Source organism: Rhinatrema bivittatum, chromosome 6 (genome assembly GCF_901001135.1).
Source record: "Rhinatrema bivittatum chromosome 6, aRhiBiv1.1, whole genome shotgun sequence".
NCBI classification, from domain to species: domain Eukaryota; kingdom Metazoa; phylum Chordata; class Amphibia; order Gymnophiona; family Rhinatrematidae; genus Rhinatrema; species Rhinatrema bivittatum.
The window spans coordinates 97,793,759-97,814,610 of record NC_042620.1 but is presented as its reverse complement, the minus strand read 5'-3'; the positions used below and the strand labels follow the sequence as shown (position 1 = coordinate 97,814,610).

The 20,852-nt window shown below is 40.5% G+C and overlaps 1 protein-coding gene across 12 annotated transcripts in view; it reads left to right on the top strand.

Annotated features, from left to right (window-relative positions):
* Positions 1-20,852, top strand: part of GRB14 (growth factor receptor bound protein 14) — a 322,152-nt gene that overhangs the window by 211,391 nt on the left and 89,909 nt on the right. For 5 of the 12 annotated variants that reach the window (XR_003857354.1, XR_003857355.1, XR_003857356.1 and 2 more), the window contains exons 12-14: positions 6,005-6,070; positions 17,357-17,442; positions 17,736-18,565. The exons of 4 other annotated variants lie outside the window; for them this stretch is intronic. Coding sequence is in view for 3 of the 8 variants with exons in the window: in XM_029605620.1 (XP_029461480.1) it covers positions 6,005-6,070 (66 nt within the window). In the remaining 5 variants the exon portion in view is untranslated. The remainder of the gene's footprint in view (positions 1-6,004; positions 6,071-17,356; positions 17,443-17,735; positions 18,566-20,852) is intronic. 3 more of the 12 variants (XM_029605620.1, XM_029605627.1, XM_029605621.1) reach the window with 1 other exon arrangement.

Below are 20,852 nucleotides of genomic sequence, written 5' to 3'. Positions count from 1 at the left end.
ACTGACAGACCGGACTTTCTTTCAAAATGGGCAGCAATTTTAAATAAGTGCTCTCTCGACTTAATGCTTTTAATCATTGAATATACCAAAGTCGTCACGGAAGAGATCCAGGCAGAGATTGTTGTCACAGAGGAAGAATTCAAACTCAGACATCATCAGAATTAGTTCAGCCTGCCATGGAAGAATTACAACAAACCATAGACAAATTCAAGACTGATATCAGACGCAATAAGGTAGCCAAATTTAAAAGGCATAAAGGAGACTATGCGCAGGCGAGCATTTATTCATGGCTAAACAAAAAGGAAGAAGACACCCCACTTCCCAAAAAAGTGGCCTTTGCTGCATCTGAAGATTCATCCAGTGGATCCGATGACCATCAAGAATCGCGTGCTCAACGACCGGCAGCTTTTTTAGACAAGCGCCGTCATCCTTCCCGTCCTCCTCGATCTTACGGGAGGAAAACCTACCAACAACAACACGGTACCGAAGAAGACTCTCTGTGGCACAAACCATTCACCGGTCACAAACAGTAACCAATCGTCGATAATTAACTTATCCACATACAACCTTACACACTTTGAAGAGCAAGCACTCAATCGAGGTCTTTCATTTGTACCAACAAATAAACATGATCCCTTTGCTTGTCGGATATCTTTGTACAAATTCTTCAGAACATTACTTATTAAACAATTTTTTGCCAATACACCAGTGGAAACACTAGATATGTCAATAATCAAAAACAAGTCCCGCTGGATCCCCCCAGGCATGGTAGACGAACAAATCAAAGCGTTCCAGACATTAGTCCTACAAGACGTTGCTGCAGTGGAATCAACACAAACACGCATCTTTTTCAATTTGTCCAAACAAGAAAATTCAGCACTTAACAGTTTATCAAGCAACACTGAGATCATCATTAAACCGGCAGACAAAGGAGGGGCCATAGTCATTATGGACCGCATTCATTATCAGGCAGAAATATTACGTCAATTGAGGGACGAGAAATATTATTTATTGTTGGATGACAATCCCACTTCTGAGTTACAAAAGAAGATACAAGATGTATTATTCGAGGCACAAACTCAAGGGTTTCTTACTTTGAAAGAATATAATTTTCTACAAGTACCATCACCACGTGTTCCCGTCATCTACGGAGTACCTAAGATTCACAAAACCTTGACCAATCCGCCTTGCAGACCCATAGTTTCTGCAAACGGTTCTCTTTTAGAACCGCTAGCAAAATTCGTAGATCTTTTTCTACGTCCAGCAGTCAGAAACTCAACTTCTTATGTACAAGACACCTCAGACATGCTTCACAAACTCGCCACTATTCATAATGTTTCAGAGGAATGTCTCTTAGTGAGTCTGGATATTGAGGCACTCTACACCAATATCCCCCAAATGGATGCCCTACAACTAGTTGGGGAAGTCGCCAATAACAGAATTAGACCACAACGCATACCTGCGGAGTTTCTGCTGGCACTCACTGAGCTGATTCTATTCAACAACTTCTTTGCATATGAACAAAAATATTACCTTCAGACCCATGGAGTAGCGATGGGCTCACCTGTAGCCCCAGACGTAGCCAATTTATATGTTACAAAATTTGAGGAAGATCATGTATATACGTCTCCATTTTTTCAATTTATCAAACTATGGTCACGGTACATCGATGACATCTTTTTCATTTGGTTCAACACTGAGTCATCCCTCATACAATTCCATCAATGGTTAAATCAAGTCAACCCCAATCTTAAATTCAGTTTAAGTTATAATGCGAGTCAATTATCCTTCCTTGACATTCAAATACACAAAGATCATTCAGGCATCCACACAACCTTGTTCAGAAAGACCACAGATAGAAACAACTTTTTACGTTTCGAAAGTCATCATCCCAGACCGTTTAAAGAAGGTCTCCCGGTGGGTCAATTTTTTCGCATCAGGAGACTATGTTCCGATACCCAAGAATTTCATAATCAAGCAGCCAAATTAGGTCATAGATTTCGAGAACGAGGTTATCCAGACCGAGTCATTAGAAGAGCATACAAAAGAGCGACCTTTTCAGACAGGGATCATTTACTCCAATATAGACAAAGAAATGAAGCCACCAACCTTATCTGTGTCCTACCATACACCAACCTCACATCCCATGTTAAAACAGCCATTTTGAACAATTGGCACGTACTCAGTCCCCATGCCATTTTCCGAGACCCTCCTATGTTTGCATATTCTCGAGGTACCAACATCAAACAAAGGATAGTTCGGGCAGTCGATAGGGTCCCCCCTTTTTACCCACAGGGGGCTGGGCAAACAGCATGTGGCAATTGTTCAGTCTGCTCCCAGGCATACATTGGCACACAGTGGCAAGACCCCCAAACTGGTCTTAAGATTCCCATCAAATTTCAAGTGAATTGCAACACTGCGTTTGTTATTTATGCTCTCCAATGTCCCTGCAACAGAGTCTACGTGGGACGCACCAGACGCAAGATCCGCACCCGTTTGACAGAACATCGCAGCAGGATCAACAATAAAGATTTAAAAGCACCTTTAGTTCAACACTGCATCACATGTCCACATACATTTGCGGATTTTAAGTGGGTCATTTTGGAACACATCCCCCCGAATTGGAGAGGGGGAGATCGTTCGACTCTACTTAATTTTAAAGAGAATCGATGGATTTTTCGTTTGCGATCTGTTGAACCTCAAGGACTCAATGAGAAGGTTGAGTGGTTTTCCCTGATCTGAACAAAAACATTCCCTAAGGCAGTTCGCTCTACTCCCCGGATGAGTTCCTCTCTCACTTCTTTCAAAATGGCTGCCCTAGCCACGTCATTGACTACATTTGGTATTAACAAACAGGTATTCCCCCAGCCAATATTGGCCGCCATATCACGTCATCAACCATATTTGGTATCAACAATTAAGGACATCCCCACCTGACGTCGATCACCTTTTAAGGATCACACTACGATGCTATACTTACGTCACTTCCTCCGACCACTTTGGTCGATGGAATTTCTTTAAATTCGGCGTCTTTTCGACGCCCGAGCTGTCAGTAATTGAGACGGCACGCTGGCAGGTCACTTCATTCTAGTGCACGTAAGTACAACTGCACAACCATCCACATCGATCCTAATATACCGAAGTTGTTCCCTCATATTTAATGAATGTTTCTCTTATTTCTATCAATCATTACAGCGCATAAGCATTCGTCGCTCTAAAGCTAAGTACTGACCAGGCACCATGGAGTAAGTTCTTTCTTCCATCTCTGACCGCCATTATACACATTGCTTTAGTCGTTTGACATACAAAGAACTCTCATGCTGTATTATCTTCCACGCAGATCCATGTAGATGGCTCGTTCTTACCTGGAGATCCCTGAGGAAGGAGTACAACACTCCGAAACACTTTAGTGTCGGAGGCAACTTCAGGACCGTGCAAGCCAACTCTCTCTACGTGGCATTTTTAAGATAAGTGCACTCACTAGTGACTTTAAGCATACAGTGATTGTGCTCCAGCCTTATCGCACCGGTAGGTGCATAAACAAATCTAGCTGCAACCTATGATTATACCAAGCCTTAAGCATTACAGGCTTTTTTCATAAGCCACACATTCTTTGAGGCTATTTATGACGGTTGCTAGATAGATTCACTTAGGAGCTCTTTTTCTAGCTGAATATTGAAAATTTGAAGTATTCTGTTTTTCAGCTGTACCTTTGGGTTTATTGATTTTCTATTGAATATGGACCTCAGCATTTGTAAGCATTTAATAAGAACCATAGTACTGAAACTGAAGTCAAATGTCTGGCTAAGACTAAGGCCCTATTTTTGTGTCATTCTGAGGTCCATATTCAGAATTTATCTGGCTAAATGAATATTTGAGCACATTTAGCTAGATAAATAGGGGCATTCCAGGGGCGTTTCGGGGAGATGTAATTTTAGCCGGCTAAGTTATCTCTCTAACTCTGATATTTAGAGTTAGACAGATAACTGACTATTTATAGCAGAATGATGAGTCACCAAAAAAAAAGGGGCAGAGGGCAATAGTGGGCAGATGTCTGCATCGCAGCGAGTGTGACTTTGGCTGCCGCACTGTGGCCACCCCGCACTCTTATCACCTCATAGGGCCACGGGAAAAGGTGGTGTTATTTCCTGTGGTGCTGCTGGGCCATAACCCCACCCAAATCCCACTCACACTCCTCCCCTTCCCCTAATTAGCATTGCATCACTGCAATGCAACCGTTATGGGGTCTGGTAGGGCCTTATCACATGTGATAAGGCGCTAGCGCATGCGATAACGGCCCATCGCAGTATAAAGAATGACCCTGTTAGCCAGCTAAGTCTGGTCAGGCCAAACAGCTGTCCTAAAATTAGCTAGACAAAGTTAGTTAGCTATATTCAATAGTGCAGCCACACAATTGAATATACCTACAAATTTAACTGGATAGTTTATGCAGCTAATTTTGGACAGTGACTAAATATGGATTTCTCTATTGTCTCAATATGGTTTTTAAATCAAAAATAATAATGATCAAACTAGTCCCGCAAAAATGATCAAACATCAAAAAACCCAAGGACTAATCAAAATGCTTTTAAGGGAACCAGTATTAGATCCAATCTTGCTCTCTCTGGTATAATCTACAAGCTTTTGCCTGCAATGGGCTGCAAGCAGTGTCATATGAATGAGCACCTTATTCAGCTCATATACCTGTTCCCATTGCTTTAATCCTAAATACCTAACCTTTATATAGTGTGTATTTGTTATACTTTCATTTATACCAACTAAAAATATATTTATTCAACTTGTTAACAAACATTCCACTATTTACTGTTCTTTTTATATTTCTGAAAAATTAACTTAGTTTATTAATGGGCATTCCGCTCTTACATATCCAGCAATGCTGCTAGCATGCTCAAACGCTATCCTAACATTGACAATGTTTTGGCATTATAGCAATCTAAAAAAGAGAACAGAACAAAATATAATATCAATAATAAAACTTAACCAAAAATACACAAGTTAAGACTAGCTGACCAGTGCAAACAATCCTTTAAAGTCGACTCAAAACAGCTCATATAATCATCCCAAAATATGGCGGACACGCTCTGACTCTGCCCATGACATATCGGTTTTTAAACCAACGTGAGTTCCTCCCATCCATCTAATACAAATGACTTCACATACATATCAACCAATCAGGGCCTTTGCTGAATCCTGGAAAGCAAGAACTTTGACAGTTCTAAACTGCACCGGCTTCTTAAACAAACGTGTCTGGCTCACATCAACTGGTCAAAGGAACTTCAAGTATACACTGACCAATCGATTTCTTTTACCAGCCCCAATGGATGAAAAGTCTGTAAATGAAATATCCACCACTGCTCTGCTTATAACAAATGTAAATTATAATCACCACCTCGATTATCAACCTTCATTTGTTCCAAAACAGTGAAGCAAAATCCTCAAACATATGATTGTGAAAGAGGCAATGCTGTACTAGTAGCGCTTCTAATTTATTTCATCGGATCATGCTACGATGTTCTATCATCCACTTTTTAAGTGCTCGCATAGTCTTACCTATGTACATCAATTTACACAGACAACAGACAACATAAACCACCTTACTTTGAGGCACATGTAATGTGTACTTTTGGTTTAAAACTCCACAGTTTCTCCAAGGGTAAATCATCATTAGTATGAGATTTCTCACACTCTGAGCAAGAACTGCAAGGGGAATGAACCTTTTCACTTAAAACTAGTTGTGCATTAGTGCACATAAAATGCAATCTCACTACCTGAGCTTTTAAATTACGTCCCCTTTGATATGCTGTCAATGGTCTCTCTTGAAATGCTGGATGCAATTGCAAGTCATGCTAATGTTTATAAATGCTTCTCGCCACTCGATATACGGATGGAGAAAAAGGAGGCACACAAGTAAGTTTCTGCAAAGGTTTTTCACGACAAATATTCAATAATGCATATCTATCATTCCATCTGGCTTTTTTCATAGCCCTATTCACAATATATGGAGGATAACCCCTATCAACAAATTTAGGCCTGGATTTATCAAAATGCGGTAAGTATCGCATGTGATAGCAAAAGGGGTGGTTTTTATGCTATACAGTTTATCACAATTTGTGCTAATTACCTATGCAAAGAGCCAAGTTAGCGCAAACTGCGATAACAGCCAGACTTGTTGTATTACCTGCAGTCAACCACTGGGGGGGGGGGGAAGAGAGAGAGAGAGAGAGAGAGAGAGAGAGAGAGAGAGAGAGAGAGAGAGAGAGAGAGAGAGAGAGAGAGAGAGAGAGCGAGCGCGCCTAGCCATAGTGTCCTCTCCCTAGATAGATATTTGTATCCCTATGGCAGTAGTAACTCGAGGTGAGGTTTAGGTATTAGTGTAGGGGGTTAGGGGCCACTTTGACATTCAACGTGAGATGTACGAACAGAACAGTGGTCTCTTGTGAAGATTTGATGGCCTTCGGAGTGAGGAAACTCACCCAAAGATGAGATTTGGGCAATGTTCTCTCAACCTAGCTTGATGTTACCCAGGTAGAGAGTCCATCAAGCTAGGTTGAGAGAACATTGCCCAAATCTCATCTTTGGGTGAATTTCCTCACTCCGAAGGCCATCAAATCTTCACAAGAGACCACTGTTCTGTTCGTACGTCTCACGTTGAATGTCAAAGTGGCTCCTAAACCCCCTACACTAATACCTAAACTTCACCTCGAGTTACTAGGTGGGCCTACCATAGGAATACAACTACCTATCTAGGGAGAGAACACTGTGGCTAGTCTCTCTCTCTCAGGCCTTGTAGGAGACATTGTGAAATGCGATAAAACCTTACCACCACGTAACGCAAGTTATCGCACAGCTTAACGCAGCTGAAAGAGGTGTAGTTAAAATCGGCGTTAAGTCTGGGCGATAGCACTTCACAGACAGGCAAACCAAGCCCACTCCCCACCCCTAACTCCTCCTCTTTTTCAAATTTGCATCGCACCATACGATATAGTGCTATCGCATGGGTTAAAGACATTTTCGCATGCGGTAAGGGCCTATCGCATGCGATAAGCCCTTAATGCATGGGAAAATGCCTTAGCGCATTTTGATACATGACCCCCCTTAGTTACCATCACATTAGCCTTACTCTTATACTCCTGCACAGTTGAACAGAAACATCTAAGGCACAATAATTAGCCAAAAGGGATACTGTCCTTCAAACGTTGTGGATAGCAACTGGTATACCCCAAAAGCACATTGTGGTCTGTTGGTTTGCGAAAAATGGAGAAAAAGAAAGAAAAAAAATATTTTGAAATAGTAATATCTAAAAAAGGCACCACTGAATCCCCATAAAAGAAAGTAGATTGCAAGTTTGGATCACAACTGTTCAATCAAAAAATAAATTGGTCAAATAAATCACAACCTCCTGGCCACAAGACTAAAATATCTTCTATAAATCTTTCCCAGCAGTGAATGAAGTGTCTAAAAGGGCACTGTATGAGCCATTTATTTTCAAAGGCTCCTACATAGAAACTAGCAACACTTGGCACCATTGTGGCTCCCATCACTGTGCCATCGACCTGTTTATAAAATTGATCCTCAAACAGAAAATAATTTTCTTTTAGGGCCAATGTGGCCAATTGGATGATAAACTCAATCAGGGTATGCTGACAAGCTTCGTCCAAAGTAAAAAAATCAGTAATCACACCCAAAGTGGCATCTTGTGGTATGTTAGTATAGAGGGACATAATATCAATAGTCACCACTGAAACATTAAAAAAATGGTCCTTTATCTCTTGCAAAGTCTTAATAATGTCCCCAGAGTCTCTGACATAAGATGGCACAAAAATAGACAGAGGCTCCAGTAATGAACCTTTCGCTGAAATAATCGGACGTCAAGGGGGATGACTTAATGACTTGTAAATCTTAGAAAGATGGTAAAAAACAGATATGACAGGGCACTCTGCTGTCAAAAAACAAAATTCCTTTTGGATAATCCATTCCTGCTCAAATCCCAACTTTAACAAACCATCTACCTGAGATTTCAAGACTGGAGTCGGGTCTTCTGATAAAGCTTTATAAAATCTTTGGTTTGATAATTGATGTATTGCCTCTTCTCTATACATTTCCTTGGTTAGTTAACACTAGGGATGTGAATCGTTTTTTGACGATTTAAAATATCGTCCGATATATTTTAAATCGTCAAAAAATCGTTAGGGCCACGATACAATACCAATTCCCCCGATTTATCATTAAAAAATCGTAAATCGGGGGAAGGGGGAGGGCAGGAAAACCGGCACACTAAAATCCCCTAAAACCCACCCCCGACCCTTTAAATTAAATCCCCCACCCTCCCGAACCCCCCCCCAATGCTTTAAATTACCTGGGGATCCGACGGTGGTCCAGAACGGCGGTGGTCCGGAACGGCCCCCTCAATAGAATCGTGTTGTCTTCAGCCGGCGCCATTTTTCAAAATGGCCGCTGCAAAATGGCGGCGGCCATAGACAAAAACGATTCGACGGAGGAGGTCGTTCCGGACCCCCGCTGGACTTTTGGCAAGTCTTGTGGGGGTCAGGAGGCCCCCCCAAGCTGGCCAAAAGTTTCCTGGGAGTCCAGCGGGGTTCCGGCAGCGATTTCTTGCCGCGAATCGTTTTCGTACGGAAAATGGCGCCGGCAGAAGATCGAGTGCAGGAGGTCCTTCAGCGGCGGTCCGGAACCCCCGCTGAATGACCCTCCTGCAGTCGATCTCCTGCCGGCGCCATTTTCCGTACGAAAATGATTCGCGGCAAGAAATCGCTCCCGGAACCCCGCTGGACTCCCAGGAAACTTTTGGCCAGCTTGGGGGGGCCTCCTGACCCCCACAAGACTTGCCAAAAGTCCAGCGGGGGTCCGGAACGACCTCCTCCGTCGAATCGTTTTTGTCTATGGCCGCCGCCATTTTGCGGCGGCCATTTTGAAAAATGGCGCCGGCTGAAGACAACACGATTCTATTGAGGGGACCGTTCCGGACCGCCGCCGTTCTGGACCACCGCCGGATCCCCAGGTAATTTAAAGCATTTGGGGGGGGGGTTCGGGAGGGTGGGGGATTTAATTTAAAGGGTCAGGGTGGGTTTTAGGGGGGTTTAGTGTGCCGGCTCACGATTTTAACGATTTTTCACGATAGTTTACACACCCAAACGGCAACAATACGATTCCCTCCCCCTCCCAGCCGAAATCGATCGTTAAGACGATCGAGGACACAATTCACATCTCTAGTTAACACTGCTCCACCTTTTTCTGTTGCCTTTATTACTATTTCTGAATCATTTTGCAGATCAACTAGAGCCGTTTTCTCTTGTTGGGTAAGATTGTTAGATATAAAAATTGATTGTTGGCTAATTGTGTACAGAAGTTCATGATCTAGGTATCCTGTTTGATGTGTAACTGACAATGAAATTGCAATTAAAAGCCATTTGAAAAATCCCATTTTTTAAACTATGAATACATGATTGTCTAAAATATATCCTACTGAGTCAGGGCTTTCGTTAAGTTGTATAAGCTATTTTTTTTGTGTCATTTTATGACTGTTGCAACGCGCTATACTTGGGCATGTCCAAAACTCATATTAGAGTTCTGCAGTTAATACAAAATGCAGTCACGTGTCTTATCATCCCTTGTGGTCATTGGGACCATAATTCCCCTATACTCCAGAATCTGCACTGCTGCCAGTAGCTTTTAGGATTTCTTTTAAAGTTTTTAAAATTTTACAAACTGACAGCCTCAATATCTCACATCACTCATTGCATTCCAAAGATGAAGAGTTTTTGGTAGTGCCTTCCTACTTTGCAAGTCACTCACAAGCGTGCATTCTCAGTTGTAGGTCCTATGCTGTGGAATGTGCTGTCCTTGTACTCAGAGCACTTGTGACCCTGACTGTCCACTGTCAGAGAAAGAATGCTGGGCTCAACAGACCTTTGTTTGACCCAGTATGGCAATTCTTATTTTCTTAATTCCCAATATTTTATTTGTGGTTTTGACCGCCACCACACACTGAGCCAAGATATCAAGGTATTGTCCAGAAGGACCCCAAGGTCCTTTACCTGGATGCCAACTCCTAACATGGAACCCAGCATCATGTACCTATAGTTGAGATTATTTTCCCTTCGTGCGCTTGTCCACATTAAATTGCATCTGCCATTTAGAAGCCCAGTCTCCTAGTTTCACAAGGTCCTTCTGCAGTTTTTCACCATCCACTGCTATTTTAATGGCTCGAAATAATTTTCTGTCTTCTGCAAATTTGGTCACCTCACTCGTTGTTCCTTTCTCCAGATCATTTATGAATATTCTAAATAGTACAGGTCCCAATAAATTCTCCTGGAGCACTTCGCTAATGACCTTTCTCTTTTTGGAAAACTGACCATTTAGTCCCAACCTCTGTGTTTGTTTTTTTAAAATATATTCCAACTTTTGTGACACTTCAAAATGAATTACTTTCAGGTACTTTAGACATTTTCCTATCCACAGAGTACTTACAATATAAGGGGTACATTCACTAAACTGCAATAAGTGATTAATATGTGAAAAGCACATTATTTGCTTTAAAAATTTTCCCCTTGTTGAAATTAGCTGCTATGCATGCATTTTCATGCATAAAATTAACTAATGCATGCATAGCAGCTAATGCACAGGTAATCCTATGCAAATAAAATAATGCAGCTTTCTAAAAATAGAACCCCAAAAGCCGTATTTTAGCACTTTTTCAGGAAGTGTAGCTAAATGATCTTGGGGCATCAGGATGCTAACACCCATCCCAATATCACCGGGATGCTTCTGAAAGGGCCAGCATTGGCTGTAAGCTGGCTACCCTCCAATGTGTAAGCTGGCTACCCTCCAATGTACCCCCCTCCACTGCCTCTAGAGGTGGCTTGGAATAAAAAAAATTACATTTGAAATTACACAGTGAAAGCCCTGCTCCACTACCCAAAATCCTCTCCTTTCCATAAAATTCACCCCTGTTCTAAATCCCCAAGTTCCACCTTGGGGATTTAGAAAGAGTTCGCACTTTCAAAGATGAAATCTTTGATTTCTAGTGTCTCCCTCCACCCTAGCCACTTCCCTGGAACTCCATTATATAGAAAATATCCCTGGTGTCTAGTGTGCCCCCCCCCCCCCCCGCCTCCCCAAGGCAAAGGTCAGTCGAAACCATTTTGAAAAATGACATCAACTGACCTTGAGCAAGGGGGTGCTCTGGGCCCCGCTAAACTCCAGGGACTACTTTTAAAGGTATGGGAATCAGGAGGTTTTGTGGCCCTACTAGACACCAGGGAAGTTTTCTATGTAAGAGAGGTCCAACGGGTGGCTAGAATTGGGGGCCACTAGAAATCGAGTATTTCATTTTTGGAAGTGGGGGATGGTACAGAGAGTGTGTGTGTGTGTGTGTGTGTGTGGGGGGGGGGGGGGTTGGTTGCCTTGTTTAGAACAGGGTTGATTTTTATAGAAAGGGGAAGGGTTTGGGTAGTGGGCAGGGCACTGCCATGTGAATATGAACTTTACTTTTTTTTTTTTTTTTAAATTCCAGGCTGCCTTTAGAAGCAGCAGGTAGGTAGGAAGGAAGGAGTCTTCCTAGAAACCTCATGGGGATTTTTGCATTTTGGGAGGGGTAATTGTTAGGTTTCATGATCCTTTAACACAATGGTGGCCCTCGGCGCAGTGGGCCGCCATCGTGTGTTTCACAGCAATATTTTTTATTGCTTGTTTTTTCTGCAATAAAACATATCATTGCAAAACTGCAATGATATTTTACCAAGGAGTGGTGAAATATCAAAGGAAAACTACTATGTGATATTTCATTCCTTCCACAGTAAAACATCATGGCTTAATAAATGACCCTGAGGACTAGGGGGCATTCCATGAAGTTAGCAAGTAGCACATTTAAGACTAATCGGAGAAAATTCTTTTTCACTCAACGCACAATTAAGCTCTGGAATTTGTTGCCAGAGGATGTGGTTAATGCAGTTAGTGGAGCTGGGTTCAAAAAAGGTTTGGATAAATTCTTGGAGGAGAAGTTCATTAACTGTTATTAATCAAGTTTACTTAGGGAATAGTCACTGCTATTACTGGCATTAGTAGCATGGGATCTTATTGGTGTTTGGGTACTTGCCAGGTTCTTGTGGCCTGGTTTGGCCTCTGTTGGAAACAGGATGCTGGGCTTGATGGACCCTTGGTCTGACCCAGCATGGCAAGTTCTTATGTTTTTATGTAATAGAGGCTGAAATTACTTGCCCAAGGTCACAAAAAGCACTAGCAAGATTTGAATCCTGGTTTCTCTGGTTCACAGCCTGCTGCTCTAACCATTAAGTTACTTCTCCAGTCTTGTCTTTCCAGTCTTTTATCCAGTTACCAATCCTATTAGGACACTGCCTCTGAACCCATGATCTCCCAAATTGGTGGAGGGGTGGCACTATATATTAAAGAAAGCATTGAGTCAAACAGGTTAAAAGTTCTGCGGGAAACAAAATGCAATGAGAATCTTTCTAGATAGAAATTCCAGGTGAAAAAGGGAATAAAATAGTAATGGGAGTGTATTACCATCCCCAACCCCCTGGCTAGAATGAACCAACATTCAGTGAAATGCTAAAAGAAATTAGGGAAGCTAACAAAATCAGCAGCACAATAAAAATGGAAGATTTCAATTACCCCAGTATTGACTGAGTGAATATTACATCAGGACATTCTAGAGAAGTAAAGGTCCTAGATAAAATAAATAACTGCTTCATGGAGCAGCTGGTACAAGAACCAACAAGGGCGAAACTATGTTAGACCTAGTCTTTAGTGGAACACAGGATTTGGTGTAAGAGGTAAGAGTGTTGGAGCCACTTGGCAATAGTAATCACAATATTATCAAATTTGACTTAATAACTGGAGGGAGTGCAAAAAAATAAATCTACTAAGACAGCATTTAACTTTCAAAAAAGTGGCTATGATAAAATGAGGAAAATGGTTAGGAAAATACTGAAAAGAGCAACTGCAAAGGTTAAGAGTTTAGCTAGGCATGGATGTTGTTTAAAAATACTCTTAGAAGCCCAGAACAGATGTATTCCATGCATTAGAAAAGGTGGAAAGAAGGCTACTCGCATTCCAACTATCACCTCACATGCTACCTTCTCCCCGCTCGCCCCCAGTTAACCCCTCCAGTATTATCAATAATTCAACGTGTTCCTCACATGTATCCTCAACAATGTAAATAGTGTTCTTCACATGTATCGTCAACAATGTAAATAGTGGTCAATTATTGTTTCTTTCAATAGATAATTACTGTTTTTGTTCCTGCATCCCCTCCTGCCTCTATGTCCCCTTATAGCCCCTTTGTTATCCCCTGGTTACATGAAATGTTATAATGTAATTTCCTTCCTTAGTTCTACTGTTATAATGTAAACCGATGTGATGTGCATACAAACGTCAGTATATAAAAAAAATAAAATAAATAAAATAAATAAATAAATGAAAGGCATGGTTGAAAGGTGAGGTGAGAGAGGCTATAATATCTAAAAGAACATTTTATTTATTTATTTAGAAACTTTTATATACCGGTATTTGTGGGGACATCATACCGGTTCACATAGTAACTGAAAGATTGGAAAATACATTGCAACAGGGGAATGTAACTGGGCGGGGGGAAGAACAGAAAGGCAGTAGGAAGGATAGGAGAACAAGAAGGTAATAACCAAAACAATTTACAATGAAAGTCTCCTTAATAAGGAGGTTACCTGAAAGGGGACTGCGAGGGGGAAAAGGGATCTGAATGAAGAAAACAGGAAACAACATAACCACTGGCAAGTCAGATACAAAGCATTGATAAGGAAGGCAAAGAGAGAATTTGAAAAGAAGCTTGCCATGGAAGCAAAAACACATCATAAAAAAATTTTCAGGTACATTTGAGGTAAAAAGCCTGCAAGGGAGTCAGTTGGACCATTAGATGATCAAGGGGGAAAAGGAGCACTTAGGGATGACAAAGCCATGGCAGAGAGACTAAATGAATTATTTGCTTCAGTATTCACTGAGGAAGATGTAAGAGATGTACCCATGCTAGAAATGATAGTCAAAGGTGATGATTCAGAGGAATTGAAACAAATCACAGTGAATCTGGAAGATGCACTAGGGCAAATTGACAAAATAAAGAGTAGCAAATCACCTGGACCAGATGGTATACATCCCAGAATGCTGAAAGAACTGAAAAATGAAATTGTGGAGTTGCTATTGGAAATTTGTAAACTATCAATAACATCATCTATGGTACCTGAAGACTGGAAGATTGCCAATGTAACATTAATTTTAAAAAAATGGATCCACGAGTGATCCAGGAAATTACAGACCAGTGAGTCTGACATCTGTGCCAGGCAAAATGGTAGAAAATATAAAGAACAAAATTGCTGAACATATATATAAGCATAGTTTAATGGGACAAAGACAACATGGATTTAGCCAAGGGAAATCTTGTCTCACAAATTTGCTACATTTTTTTGAAGGTATAAATAAACATGTGGATAAAGGTGAGCCAGTTGTATATCTGGATTTCCAGAAAGCATTTGACAAAGTCCCTCATGAGAAACTTCTTAGGAAATGATAAAGTCATGGGATAGGTGGTAGTGTCCTATTGTGGATTGACAAGTGGTTAAAAGATAGAAAACAGAGTAGGGTTAATAGTAAATTTTTCCAATGGATAAAGGTGAATAGTAGAGTGTCCTAGGGGTCTGTTCTGGGACTCATGCTTTTTAATATATTTATAAATGACCTGGAAAGGAAAACAATAAATTTGCTGATGACACAACATTATTCAAAGGTGTCAAATCACAAGAGGATTGTGATAAATTGCAAGAGGACATTGCAAAACTGGGAGTATGGGCTTGCAAATAGCAAATGAAATATAATGTAGACAAATGCAAAGTGATACACCTAGGGAAGAGAAACCCAAATTATAGCTAACAATTGCAAAGTTGCACATTAGGAGTCACCTCTCAGTAAAAGGATCTAGGTGTTGTTATTGAAAATACATTAAAATCTGCTCAGTGTGCAGCAGTAGCCAAGAGAACAAATAGAATGCTAGAGATTATTAGGAAAGGAATGGAGAATAAAACAGAGAATAACATAATGCTTCTGTATCGCTCTATGGTGTGACCTTATCTTGAATATTGTGTTCAGTTCTGGTCACTTCATCTCAATATAGATGTAGCAGAATTAGAAAAGGTACAGAGAAGGGCGACCAAGATGATAAAGGGGATGGAGCAATTCCCTTATGATTTTAGGGCTCTTCAGCTTGGTGAAGAGATGACTGAGGGGGAGATATGATAGAAGTCTATAAAATGAGTGGAATGGAACGAGTAAATGTTAATCAGTTGTTTACTCTTTCAAAAATTCAAATTCAAGGGGGGCACACAATGAGGTTACTGTGTAATAGATTTAAAATGAATAAGAGAAAATATTTTTTTTACTTAATGCATAATTAAGCTCTGTAATTTGTTGCCAGAGGATGTGGTGAAAGATGTTAGTATAGCTGCATTTAAAAAAGGTTTGAAAAGTTACTGGAGGAAAAGTCCATTAACAATTATTAAAGGAGAATTGCAGAAATCCACTTCTTATTCTTGGGATAAGCAACTTGGAATCTATCTACCCCTTGGGATCCTGCCAAGTACTTGTGACCTGGCTTGGCCACTGTTGGAACCAGGATATTGGGCTTGATGGACGCTTGGTCTGACCAGTATGGCAAGCCTTATGTTATGTTCTTATGTTCTTATGAGAGATGGAGTGTATGAAAGAATGAATATAAGAATGTGTATGTTTGAGAGAGAGTGAGAGCCTGAGTGCATGTGTAGGTGTGAGGGAGAAAGAGCACATGTATGTGAGAGAAATGGAATGTGTGAGAGAATGAATATATGTAAAAGTACATGTGTGAAAGAGAGGATAAAGTTTCTGCGGCTTCTCTCCCCCAGTCCTCGACAGTCTCAGGGTGATTAGAAATCAAAACATCCCAGGTATAGATAGCATTAGACTTTTTAAATCCTTATTAGTTTTAATTATTGGTTGTTACTTGACGTTTCTGCTATTTTGAAAAATCTTATTGACATTTTGGTAAATTTATAACATTTTTTAGATTATTGGATGTTTATTTCATCAAATGTTTTAAAATATTCTTTTTATTAGTATGATTTTACTATTATTCATGATTTATGTTTCTTGATTGTATTATTTGATGTTTTATGAGGAATAGTAATGTTGCATTGCATAGAGCGTCTGGCTGTTTTTTTATTTCCAGTTCAGTTTTTCTATACATTCTTTAGTCTCTTTATTTTGTATTTTGCTCTAACAGTTTCTGATACCTGTGGGTATACTTTATGTGATCTATGAGACGTTAAACATCATCTGAATAAGATCTTGTATCCTTTTTCTAAAACTGTTGGTGCAATGCTGACAGATGATTTAAAAAATAGTTTTGCTGGCTGACTAAAACTGGCCAGGGCATTCTTTATTGCATATAGGGCCCTTAGGAATTTTTCTTGTAATGTCTTATGGACAAGTTGCCAGATAAAGTTAGCATTAGGCCAAGGTGTGCTTTAGGGGTGTGCTCTACTTACTGTTATTTAGACAAAATTGGAAATTTGTGTTGGAGATTTTTTGGCTCAGTTCTGCCAGTGATAAGAACATAAGAAATTGCCATACTGGGTCAGACCAAGGGTCCATTAAGCCCAATAGTGGCCAATCCAGGCTACAAGTACCTGGCAAGTACCCAAACACTAAGTAGATCCCATGCTACTGATGCCAGTAATCACTAGTCACTAACCAACCTCTTTCCCTTTTCAAAAATGCACCAACTTAAACTTACAAGGGAATACTTGCTTGGTGGTAATCTTGTACGGAGGTTGTTAAATGAGGGTAACTGATTTGCAGTTATCCTCTCTTTAGCCTCCGTCTATTATTCTTTTATTAAATTTGCACAATATCTCTCACAATTCGCTATTTTTATTATTACATTTTTCAATTTTTTCTAAAAAATCCCTTCTCCCCTGCTGCTTTTCCGTCCCACTATTGCTTTATTTGATATACTTATCAGGATTGTCGCCTCTGTAATGTCTCATGGGCACGGAGCTGCTCGTCCGACACGGGCCATGTTTCGGCACCTTTCTCTTTACCTTCTCCAGTGCAACTATGTCTTTTTTGAGATACGGTGACCAGAATTATATACAGTACTCAAGGTGCGGTCTCACCATGATGCGAAACAGAGGCATTATAACATTTTCTGTTTTATTCACCATCTAAGGATACATGATTTATAGAAAATGAAAACATATGTTTTTTATTCTGAAGATGCTGAATTTCTATACCTAACTAGGTCATTCATCAAACTGCGTTAGGCCATCATCGTGTGATAAATGGGGTCTATCGCGTGATAGACGCACAATGTTTATTGCAACACATGTGAGTATTTAAATATGATAATAAGTATGCATAATCAAGAAAATTATGCAAATGATTCCTACTGCATTTTGTGGTATAAAATCACATACTAATGCTGGATTAAACATGGGAAATAATATTACCTCTTTGATTTATGGTAGAGGGGCAAAAAAGTTTTAATTGCGCCATAGCGGCTGTTATCGCGGGATAGAGATAATTATTGCATGCAATAAAACGAGGCCTCTCTGTCACACCTATATAGCCCTGGTGAGCCAATAAAAGCACTTTTTCTTATTTGCCTTATCTTCCTAAAGCTACAATGTTAGGTGGAATTGTACTACTAGTGGGACACTGGCTGCTTCAGGCTGTTCAACAACAACACAACAACAACTAGAACAACAACAACAACAGGCAAGGGATGTTCTAATGCCTCCTAGGGATGTACCTGCACTGCAGCCTGAGCTGCAAGCCCCACTGGGGGAGTGGGTTGGTTCACATCAGGGCTTGTCATGCAGAGGTGGTACAGGGAGTGAATCTTTTATACCTGCACAACATTGGTGGGGATGCCAGAGGAAAAATTGGCTGTGAAGTATTGATTGAGCTCAAAGGCTATCATGAATTTATATCAAGAACTCAGAGGGTCCTAGGATCCTTTCACAGAAAGATCCCACCCTATACCAGTCCTCACCAAACTATTGTGCATCCTGCATTTTATGGCAGCTGGCTCATTCCAAGCAACAGTTGGGATCGTTGGGGAAATTTGCAAGCATCTTTTTCCTGAAGTTTGGGCCAGGTCATAACAGCTGTTTGTAGCCGCTTTAATAATTACACATGATTCCCTCATGAAATATAGGACTTGCTGGACTTGAAGAGGGGTTTTTATATCATAACGAACTTTCCAAATATTCTGGAAGCTATTGACTGCACTCACATAGCCATCATCCCACCCCTTCGCAGGGAGGAGATCTACTGGAACAGAAAGCTCTTCCACTCCATCAATGCGCAAGTGGTCTGTGACATTTGACTGTACATCCTTGATGTGGTCACCAGGTACTGGGAGCTGCCCATGATTCCTTTATACTTAGGCGGTCTGGGATGTTTGAAGAATTTGAAGATGGCCTCTATGGTGACGGTTGGCTAATAGGTAAGAGCTGTGTTTCTTTCAATCATCCCTCTTCAACTATGTGTATACAGCAAATGGCAATGAAATAGGGGGTGTCAGATATATCACTGCATCAGTTAGATGACAAGTGACTTGCATATTTAGATCAACAAGCCGTAGTGCTAGAGCCCAAGTTTCTCTCTCCATGCCTGCTAATGTAGCATGCCCATACAATTCATTTTCCCTAAGGTCAGTGTGTGACAGAGCAAACCAGACTTTCAACTTGTCAGTTTAAAACAAGTGGCCATTCAAATCCCCTCTCTTGGAACTGTTGAAACGTTACTTGTCAAACAAAACCTTTTTGGGCCCAGAGTGCAGAAATACTGTTAGTGTTCTGTCGGCCCTAGGCTAACACTGCTCATATTGGTATCCTATCTGCAGCGCTTCTGCTCTGACAGCCAGCATGTTAACCACAGTTTGTCTTGATGGGGGTAGATGGGATCAATGGAAGCTGTGAGATGTGCATTTGGGGCCAATCCTATTCACTCTGTATAATTATCTTTACTGACGTTATCCTTTCCTTTTATTTCTTTCTTCGCCCAGTTCAATCTTCCTTGTTATTTGTAACTGCTTTTCTCCGCACCTTTGCTTCAATTTGAAGTTATTATGCACCCCTGTTCAACTGTAAACCAGCATGATGTGATAGTATCATGAATGCCGGTATATAAAAAAACGTAAATAAATAAATAAATAAATAAAATAATGTCTGACAAAAGTGTATCTCTGGAGGACATAATGCAGAACAGCCAGCGACATGAACAATCATACCACGAGGTTGATGTCTTTCTGCAATGACATGTGAGGTAGCTGTGCTGCAGGAGATTTAGGATATGGTTACAGGACCTGGCTTCTCACATCTGTCGCTATTCTCAACACACCGGTAGAGATAGGGTAAGAACATAAGAAATTGCCATATTGGGTCAGACCAAGGGTCCATCAAGCCCATAATCTTGTTTCCAACAGTGGCCAATGCAGGCTACAAGCAACTGGCAAGTACCCAAACACTAAGTAGATCCTATGCCACTGATGCTAGTAATAGCAGTGGCTATACTCTATGTCAGATTGATTAATAGCAGTTAATGGACTTCTCCTCCAAGAACTTATCCAAACTTTTTTTAAACTCAGCTACACTAACTGCACTACCACATCCTATAACAACAAATTCCAGAGCTTAATTGTGCATTGATTGAAAAATAATTTTCTCCGATTAATTTTAAATGTGCTACTTGCAAACTTCAAGGAGTGCCCCCTAGTTATATTATCTGAAAGAGTAAATGACCGATTCACATTTACCCATTCTAGACCTCTCATGATTCTATCATATCCTGCCTCAGCTGTCCCTTCTCCAGGCTGAACAGCCCTAACCTCTTTACCCTTTCCTCATAGGGTAGCTGTTCCACCCCCTTTATCATTTTGGTTTCCTTTCTCTGCACCTTCTTCAGTGCAACTATATCTTTTTTTAGATATGGTGACCAGAACTGTACACAGTACTCAAGGTGTGGTCTCACCATGGAGCCATATAGAGACATTACAACACTCTCCATTTTATTCACCATTCCCTTCCTAATAATTCCTAAAATTCTGTTTACTTTTTTGACTGCCACAGCACACTGAGCCAACGATGTCAATGTGTTATCCACTATGACGCCTAGATCTTTTTCCTGGGTGATAGCTTCTAATTTGGAACCTAACATTGTATAATTACAGCATGGATTATTTTTCCCTATATGCATCACCTTGCACTTGTCCACATTAAATTTCATCTGCCATTTGGATGCCCAATCTTCCAGTTTCACAAGGTCCTCCTGCAATTTATCATAATCCGCTTGTGATTTAACTACTCTGAATAATTTTGTATCATCTGAATATTTGATTACCTCAGATCATTTATAAATATATTGAAAAGCACCGGTCCAAGAACAAATTCCTCAGGCACTCTACTGCTTATCCTTTTCCACTGAGAAAATTGACCTTTTAATCTTACTCCTGTCTTTTAACCAGTTTATAATCCACAAAAGGACTTCACCTCCAATTCCATGACTTTTTAGTTTTCTTAGAAGTCTCTCATGAAAGACTTTGTCAAAGGCCTCTGAAAATCCAAATACACTATATCTACCAGTTCACCTTTATCCACATGTTTATTAACCCCTTCAAAAAAATGAAGCAGATTTGTGAGGCAAGACTTCCCTTGGGTAAATCCATGCTGACTGTGTTCAGTTAAACCATGTCTTTCTATATGCTCTGTGATTTTGATCTTTAGAATAGTTTC